At 33.9% G+C, this 10,144-nt stretch overlaps 1 protein-coding gene across 1 annotated transcript; it reads right to left on the bottom strand.

The window, feature by feature from the left end:
• Window positions 1–3,143: 3,143 nt before the first annotated feature.
• Window positions 3,144–4,622, bottom strand: LOC101505544 (uncharacterized). The gene has a single exon (XM_027333156.2). The coding sequence runs from the start codon at window positions 4,599–4,601 to the stop codon at window positions 3,246–3,248; it is 1,356 nt and encodes a 451-aa protein (XP_027188957.1). The 5' UTR covers window positions 4,602–4,622; the 3' UTR covers window positions 3,144–3,245.
• Window positions 4,623–10,144: the final 5,522 nt, after the last annotated feature.

Genomic DNA, 10,144 nt, shown 5'->3' with positions numbered 1-10,144 from the left:
CCATGAGAAAAGGTTAAGGAAGCTATTCAAATGCAAGCAACGACTACCCATAATCTGGTACAACAAATGGCAATGCAAAGAGATAGCACTCCAAATGCCAATAGGGTGTTTTATGATTTTCTTAAGTTGCAACATCCAACATTCCAGGGCAGCCACAATCCCTCAGAGGCCCAAGCTTGGCTGGATGAGATTAAAAAGGCATTTGAAGTAGTGTCTTGTAGTGACGAATAAAAAGTGGCATTTTATGCCCATCTACTAAAGGGTGGGGCATAGTATTTGTGGAGGAGTGCAAATGCTTATCTTCAGACTCAAGGAACCCATATGAATTGGGAGCACTTTGAAGTGGCCTTTTTAGACAAGTATTATCCAAAAATTGCCAGAAGACAAAAAGAGTTGGAGTTTGTGCTTCTGCAACAAGGAGACATGTCTATTGCAGATTATGTTGCTAAGTTTGAAGAATTGGCCAAATTTTCTCCATATGCCCAATATGCACCCACAGAAGAATGGAAGATAAACTAGTTTGAATAGGGATTGAGGCCTGAAATCAGAGGAAACATATGCCATATGGAACTTACTAACTATTCTACTCTTGTACACAAGAGCTACATTATTGAAGACAATTTAAAGAAGGTACAAGAGGAAAGACAGGTTAAGTGGCAACAAAAGAAAGAGTCTGGAAAATTTGGCCAACAATTGATCAAATCTTCTTCAAATATTCTTCAAATCTTGACCATATCTTCTTTTCAACTTGGTAAAAGATTTTCTTCAATTATAAATATGAATCAAATCTTATTTTAGATTTTCATCAATTATAAATTTGAATCAAATCTTATTTTAGATTTTCGTCAATTATAAATTTGAATCAAATCTTATTTTAGATTTTCTTTAATTATAAATTTGAATTAAATCTTGTTTTAGATTTTCTTCAATTATAAATTTGAATCAAATCTTATTTTAAATTTTCATCAATTATAATTTGGAATCAAATCTTATTTTAGATTTTCTTCAAAAACATGAATCTTCTTTCATACTCTTTAAAGTCAAATATATTGTTTTCATAAAATACTTTTGTTAACATAAAAACTCTAAATGTAAAACCAACTTGGTTCCAACAATATTTTCTTAGCCTAATCAAGCTTACAAAAATAATTTATTTTCTTTTTTTTACAACTATCAACAAGTTAATATTAGCTTGAGGATATACAAGTTTTGGAGAGATTTGATAAGGTAAATTCTTCCACTAAGATATGCTTTCTAAGAGGATCATATCAAAGATATAATTAAGATTAGTAGAAAGTATGTTGAGGATGAGAATGTCCTTCACAACTTTTATATTTTGTTTTTGTATGATGATTGTTGTATTTGATGAAGATGAGATCATCTGAATTTATAGAAGTGATGGTGGTGCAAATATGAGGAAAACCACAAAGTATCCGTTGGAGACTTAGATGATTGCCAATGGTTTTATTTGGAATTGCAAATATGCCTTTTAGATCTCCTTGTTAAAGGAATGTTGGGAGGATGAGTGTTTCAGTCTATCATCGGGTAGAATGATAAATCTTTCATTAAATCTGATTTGATTTGTGCTTTTTGACTTTTACTTTTCCAACAGCTGTAGTGTCTTGCCTTTTTAGTCAAGGACATCATTATTTGTCCTTTGGTACTTTGACTCATTTTCCCATGTACGAGGATGAATAGACTACAAAAGTTCATCCTATCTTCTGCTTTGTTTATCCTCTGACATAGAGAACATAAATTCATCTTCTCTTCTGCGTTGTTTAACTTTTGACATAAATTCATAATCTCTTTAATATTATTTATTCTATGTCATAGAGGTCATAGTTTCATCCTCTTTTTTGTTTATCCTCTGACGTAACTTCATCCTCTCTTCAGTATTGTTTATCCTCTGTTATAGAGGTCATGACTTCATCATTTTCTTTGTTTATCCTATAACGTAGATGACATATAAATATGTGTTAACATTTCATCTCATCAAGAGGATGAGGAACCTGTTTTCTAAATATGATACACTCAAGAGCACACGTTAGATAACACACATAATCAGAATCTTTGAAACAATTTTGTTATTATTAAAATATTTGAGAGAGATTTTGTCTCAACGGTTGTACATAAAAAGAAATTCACTATAAATCCACTAAAATAAATGAGTTATTTGTACATCAATTAACTAGATAAAAAAATAGTTAAAAATGCAATTTATCCTAATTATTTTAGAGTGTTATAATATTTGTACTCTTAATTTAAAATGTATTCTTACATTTGAAAGTAGTAATTTCAATATTCGCATTCATACATGGTTGATACCTAAATATTTATACGACTCGTACCGAGTTATTAAAATAAATCGATAAATAGCAAAATATAATTGTTTAGATTGTGACTCAACTTAAATATCTTTAAATTTGAATCATAAAATATTACAAATAAAAATATTTACTAACTCAAATATTCTTAAAAAATGCACATCTTTATGTATCTTTATGTGCGTGTTTGATATTTGTATGAAATAGAGTAATGAATTACACTATGTTTGATCCAATTCTCGAAAGTACGAACAACTAATTTATTTTTAGTGGATTTATGGTGGATTGTTTTAATTACACCAACTTATTTTTTAATTCTTGTTGAAATGATGGGCTTCTTGTTTTGATTTTTCTGTAATTCACATAGTCGACATTTTGAATTTTTCTATTGAAATTACAAAATTTAGATTTTAGGTTTTTTAAAGATGAAGTAGAAGAGAAAGATGGTGAACAGGAAGATGATAAAAAGATAAAAGATGAAGATTGAGCTTGAGCTTGAGTGAAAACTGGTTTAAACTTAGAGGTCATTGTTGTATCTTTTTAAAACATAAAAGATCAATATAAGAATTATTTACTTTTATAATTTGTCACATCATCATCGTCTTGCACACGTGATATTTTTTGACGAAACTAATAAAAAAAATATTTTTACAAATAGACAATAACATAACAATCAACATTACAAACAAAGTGTCACTTATAAAACTTAAAAAAAGAAAAACATAAAAAATTTATCCGAAAACTGAATCAACCATTTATTAAAAAGAAAAAAGTACACCAAACTTATATTTGAAATGGAATGTGAAATTTATGGGGAACAGATAAAAAAAAACATTGAATAAAAAATAAGTTATAACAAATTTAGGGAATTCCATTGTTCAATCGACATTGCATGCATGCATCCTAATTCACACCCTTTTCTCATATAAAGCTTGCATCGTCGTCAATCGATTGAGTCCGGCGAAGCCTACTTTTCTTGTTGTCGCCACCGCAGACTATGGAGCATTCAAGACCACAAATAACACTAAAGCAAGAGAACAAACCATTTCCACCACCACCGCCGCCGCCGCTGCTGCTTTCCGTGCGTCTACGTGAATGCTTCCCTTTCTTCTTGCTAGATGTGGGCACACTTGACATCTCTCCGCCGTCGTACACCGGTGCCAAATCCGTTTGCCACCTCTCAATTTTAGGTTGCAATTCTTCAACACTCTCGTCCAAGCTCCACCTTCCAATGGTAGAATTATCTCCCTCGTCCATCACAGGTTGTCTTGCCACCACCGCTGCTACCTCTGATGCTGATGGACCCAATTCAGAGTCCGTTATGATAGGACGGTGGCGGCCCATGTGACTTCTGTATGGAGTGCTATACTCCATAGTTGCATTATTTACAGCGAATGCATGTAGTGGAGTGGCTCGTACACCACCTTTATTATAAGTCCTCGCCGGAGTGTTTTGAAACTGTGGTTTCGGCGAGGGTTTAACTTCGTACTCATAACTAATATTATCCCTTTCATTTGAATAGTTTTTCTTTGTTTTTCCAAATTTGCCCTTTTTTGTAGTTGGCTTAGCCTTCACATCTGAGCCGCTCAACGTAGAGTTAGTTTTTTTCTTGCTGTCTGTGCTAACTTCAGAAGGGGTAACTTGGGAATTTGCTCTTCTCCTTTGAGCCTTGATTCTTTTTTCATGTTCCACAACTTCTGAGCCCATCATTGAGCTTGTGTCGCTCTTTGTGCGCCGAAGCTCCGGCATCGCTTGATGACTTGACTGATTATGATGATCATCTTGATGATATCCAACGGCTGGGGTGTTGTCGTGTGTGTAAAGAGGCATGCTCCTCATAGAGCTATCAATGACCACTACACCGACGTTTAAAATCCCTTTCGGACGACCTGAGGGTCGTCGAACTTGGAGCCCTACAAACCTCATACCCGGGGGTTTGTAGTTTTTATTGTGAGAAGGTCGCGATGGTGGGATGATGTCGTCGGCGAGGACAAGGGCCGTGCCAACATGGATGTCTTTGAACCAATGAAGGGCATATATGTCAATTGTTATTATCGAATTTTCATCATTTAAGAAGTCATCGTCAACCCGAAAGACAAACTTATCATTCCACGCCGGGTTGATACCACCATGTGAATCAACCCGAGTGGAGAGTTTGCGGTCTGGGTCGACCCATGCAACTGCGTAAGTCCGCATAGAGCGGCCCACCGGAGCCAAGTCTTGCGCGGAGATGACATTGAGTTCCAGAAGTTGGTAACACGCCAAAACGTTAGACATGATACCGACTTCTAAATGTTGTGATGCAATAGCATCAACAAGATGAGACAAGTTGAAACAAGTTGAAATGCAAGGCCAAGAATTGAAACTAGTTTATAATTAGTAACAATGTAATAATAATTGCAACAAAAGGGAATGGAAGAATGAAGGTGTTTGTGCTAGAGTTTTATGATAATAGGTTTTGTTGTCTTGTTTTAATATACTTTTGAAATTGGAAACAATGAAAGGTAATGAAGTTGTTAATGTTGAGTGCGTTACATCAAATAAGGCATATGATACACTTAATACAGCAAATCAAAGGAGTATTGAATAAATTTCAACCTTTAATTTGGTCCATTATTTTCGGTGATGATGTGTGAAATTCTCTCCTTTTGATATATGAGTCTATATTAGGATTAATTGTTGGTAAAGCTACGTTGCATGACTTGCTACTATGTCATATTATAAGGTGTATCTACCTATTTTAGAATATTGCCACTTTTCAACACTTATAATTGCAATATATAGGTACAACTATGGATTACTAATTTAAGCTCCTTAATTAGCTTGCTGAGACAGGTTAAGCTGCAATTAACTTCACAAAAAACAGCTGTGATTTTTTTACTATTATACTCGCATCTTCAAGTTAGTATTGTTTCTTGATGCTTATTGTTGTAATTTGTTTATGACAAAAATTGTTATTTGTGATTAAATTGAGTACATATATTATTTGTTAGAATGGATGACGGGAGACAAACTTAGGATATTTTGAGAGAGATTTTGCTTTTATTTTTCAAGAATAAATTTAGTACGTTTCCGTATTTTATATTGTTTTTCTCTTCTTGTAATTCTAACATTATACACGTCTCAGTTATATTTTATTCAATATCGAATATAGTGTTTAACTTTAGTGTGTCCAAATGATACACTCCATATGTATAATTCAAGACATTTGCTAACCCTTTGAAAATTAATTATTTATCTACTGGGATAAAACAAAAACTATTTTTCAGCTAAAAGTTTATTAAAACAAAAATAAAACTATTAGGATTTAATGATTATGTATTATCAATGTAAATATTTTTATACTAATAAATATTATCAGTTATTGAGTTTATAGCAACTGATTGATAAAAGTTACAGTCACAAGATAATAGATATTAATTATTAATATAAACTTAGTTTACCTCGACTGTGCATAGTTATTTTTCTCAAACAATTAGGAGAGATATAAATATAACTCACTAAAAATAGAAAATTAACTTAACAATAACATATTTATAATAAAATATTAATTTAAATATATCTATGATCTCTGCAAATATATTACTTTTTAATCCCTATAAAATCAGATACTATCAACTTTGGTCCTAACGTACAATCAACATTACAAAAAAAGTGTGTCGGCACACGTAAATGCACATCAACACATCATTTTTATGATATATTAAAAATTAAAATATTTTATATTATTAATAAATAAATTTATTAATTATCATTTAATAATTAGTATTATTTTATAAAAAAAAGTATGAATAGAAATTAAAAGTGAGGTTTAGGGATTTTTTGAAAACTCGTCTTCTTCCGTGCTACGATAGTTTGTCAATTCTTTTTTTTTTATAACTTTTGATGTGAAGTTAAGGACTAAAAGCAACCGTCTCTTATTTTACATGGGCTAAATCTAAACAAAAAAAAAGTTACAATGACTAAAATAAAAAATGGTATATTTACATGGATCGAAGACATATTTAAAGTAAAATATTTTATAATTTTGTATTGAAAATTAAATTGAACTCGTAAATGGCAGCAGAAATTTCTTTCAAACAAATTAACTTTTAGTAAATGCTAAAAACGACCATGCTACGTATAAATGGCTTACTAACACTATTTCATAATGAAGCTTACGATTATAAATATTTCACCTGCAAGAATTTTGCAAAACCTCCTAACCCCAAAAAGCTTACAATTATTTATGCATTCTACATGTATGTTGTAACACCCCGTTTTTCAAAGCGAAGGTATATATATTTTTTTTTTCTAAAAGTAATTAAAAACGAACAAAGAAATAAATCAGGAAATGCTTTTGGATAAATAATTGAGTCATTATAATTTACAAGCAGCGGAAAAGTTTCTCCAATTACAAATCCAAAACATTTCTACATAAACATCAAATGGTACATGGAACCCATTCAAAGATGATATAAAACTGATAATATTTGTATAAGTACAGTTTTCCAAAACTAAAATACTCCAAACCAAAAAGAAGGACCCCTAGTCCCTATACATCATCTTAATCTGATCATCCTACCAAAAACTATACACCCTGAGTAATCTCCACGCGCCCCGTGAGATCCTCCTAACACAACTGCAGTCAAGCATTCCCATCTCCATCCCTGTCCGTAGGGTACGAACCAGTAGGGCCGTCCTGACTCTCATCTGAGGGCAAAGCCCAGATTTCCACAATAGTGTAAAGGGTCACCAACCAGAAAATAACAGATAACACATAGCAATTAAGTTTTTGAATGCTCAAAACAACTTTTTAACTAAGCATGCACCTTAACAGGATTTTCAATGTGCGAAAAGTTCATACATTACATTGCCAATGAAAATGAAGGTAAAATGCAGTTCTCGATCTCCTAATTAACACATGATAAAACAAGGCATGGATAGATTCATGAGCAATTAATCATACAACTAAAAATGAGGATTTTCACTGAGCCAATCGATTGGGCAATCGATTGGGGTGAAGATTTTTAATGGAAACAGAAACCTGGGCTGAATTCAATCGATTGGTAAATCGATTGATTGGTTCCTGAGCCCCTGGTTTCGAGCCAATCGATTTCCTAATCGATTTGGTGAGGGATTCTTAATGAAAACAGAATCCTGGGCTGAATTCAATCGATTGGTAAATCGATTGATTGGTTCCTGAGCCCCTGACTTAAGGCCTAATCGATTGGGCAATCGATTTCTTAACTGATTCCTTTGAAAATTGATTTCGAAATCGATTGGCTAATCGATTTTGTGAATTGGCCAAGTCCCTGTTTACCCATCCAATCGATTGGGAAATCGATTTCCCTGATCAGTTTTCCAAAAATTCATGAATTAACCTAAGTCATTCCTAATCAAGTCCACAACCTAACACTTAGCAATTCCTACGCGATTACTACGACACACGAAGGTTCGATAACCATCATACTTACACACAATAAACAACACATAACACTTAACACCTTCATCTCAGTTATCACGATAAATCAAAATTCGAATCACTCAATCATAAACTCAAATCAAACATGACTCGCGTGCCAGGCACCCTAATGCAATGCGTATATGCCAAAATGCATGGACTCGGAATTCCAAACCAAAACCCTCCTCGAAGGGCCGTAAATCATAATTGTACCGCCTATCGCAGGCCAAAGTACCAATTACCGAGGTGCCACCTATCACGGGTCAGCACGATTTACTAAAATGCGTAAATCATAAACGTACCACCTATCACGGGTCAGTACAGTTTACCGAGGTGTCACCTATCACGGGTCAACACGATTTACTAAAAGAAAAAGCGGAAATCGTAAATGTACCACCTATCACGGGTCAGTACAGTTACCATGGTGTCACCTATCACGGGTCAACACGATTTACTAAAATATAAATCGCAAACGTACAACCTATCACGGGTCCGTACAGTTTACCAAGGTGCCACCTATCACGGGTCAGCACAATTCACCAAAAATGTAAATCGTAAATGTACCACCTATCACGGGTCAGTACAGTTACCATGGTGTCACCTATCACGGGTCAACACGATTTACTAAAATGTAAATCGCAAACGTACAACCTATCACGGGTCCGTACAGTTTACCAAGGTGTCACCTATCACGGGTCAACACGAATTACTAAATAGTAAATCGTAAACGTACAACCTATCACGGGTCAGTACAGTTTACCAAGGTGTCACCTATCACGGGTCAACACGATTTACTAAAAGAAAAAGCGGGAATCGTAAATGTACCACCTATCACGGGTCAGTACAGTTTACCAAGGTGTCACCTATCACGGGTCGACACAATTTACCAAATGAAATGCATGAGCATACACAGACTCCATTCACAACAATCGTTAAGCAAATGCAGATATTAAAAGATTCCCCATTTTTAATACCCATTTAACTTAAACGACTTTCAAACAACATTAATTAAATAAGTCATTAAGAGATTCCCCGTTCTTAATACCGATTTAACTTAATGATTTTCAAAACAAAACGTTAAGCAAACAGTCATATTAAGAGATTCCCCATTCTTAATATACTTTTGACTTAAACGGTTTTCTCGCAAAACATTCAGTAAACGAGTCATTAAGAGATTCCCCATTCTTAATACTCATTTACCGAAACGATTTTCAAAAACGATAGTTAAGTAACCGAGACATTAAGAGATTCCCCATTCTCAACGCCCAGTTAACTTAAACATTTTCCTCAAATACACATTAAGTAAACCGAGGTATTAAAAGATTCCCCATTTTTAATACTCGTTTAACTCTAATGGTTTTCAAATTCCACAGAAACAAATTCAAACATACTTTCACATTCAAACCATAATTCACAACAACCACACCAATTAACAAACATCAAGTACGAACACACCGAATATACCGAACACAAATCACGCAACATAACACCCAGATACATCAAATTTCATTTACCCATAATCATACACAATGACATTCAAATTCATTTACCACGAAACATTCATCACTATAAACAAAACCTAACTCTAAGGTTTTTACCCATAACGCACTAGTTTCGTTTTTCCCCAAATCGATACATTTAACCCTAACAAATTCCTTCCCACACAACTACAGATAAGTCCCTAATGCAAGCTAGAAGTTTGGAAGGAGCCCTTACCTCAATGTTAGCTTTATCGAGAGTTTCCGGTTCCGCGAGAAATTCCGGTAAAATCTCCGCTCGTAACGCCGCTTCCAAATTAGTTCACTAGCACCGTAGCGTGGTGGTGAGCAACTTTCCCTTCTATCTCTTCGAGGAATGAGGTTTGGATCAAGGAGAAACGGAGGGGTTTGTGTTTGGATCTCAAAACCGTTTTTCTTCGTTTTCGAATCAAAGAGGAAGAGTGGAGTTGCAAAAACCTTGATCTAACTCACACCCAACCTTGGGTCACTAGCTTTGAAGAAAGGAAGCAACGAAAACGAAAAATGGAGAAAGGATGGATTTTTGGTTAAAGCTCACGTGAGTTCAGAGGAAGAAGATGGAATTTGAGATTTTCCTTCCTTTCTATTTCTTTCCTTTGTTTTTCCTTTCTTCCTTTTTCCTTCCTTCCTTTATATACTATTTTCTTTTCCTTTTCCTTCCTTCTAGTTTTCCTTTCTTTTTCCCTCCAAGCAAACATATATATATATAATAAATATAACTTAACAAATATCTCAAAATCTAGATATTTATTAAATTACCGTTTCACCCGAAACGCCTTAAATTAACTATGAAGTATTTACCGCAGTTAAATTCAATTTATTTATCGACGAGAAATTCTAATTGGCATCGAAATATCTTT

Source organism: Cicer arietinum, chromosome 4 (assembly GCF_000331145.2).
Source record: "Cicer arietinum cultivar CDC Frontier isolate Library 1 chromosome 4, Cicar.CDCFrontier_v2.0, whole genome shotgun sequence".
Classification (NCBI taxonomy): domain Eukaryota; kingdom Viridiplantae; phylum Streptophyta; class Magnoliopsida; order Fabales; family Fabaceae; genus Cicer; species Cicer arietinum.
The sequence above is the reverse complement of the archived record's forward strand: the minus strand, read 5'-3'. Positions and strand labels throughout refer to the sequence as shown.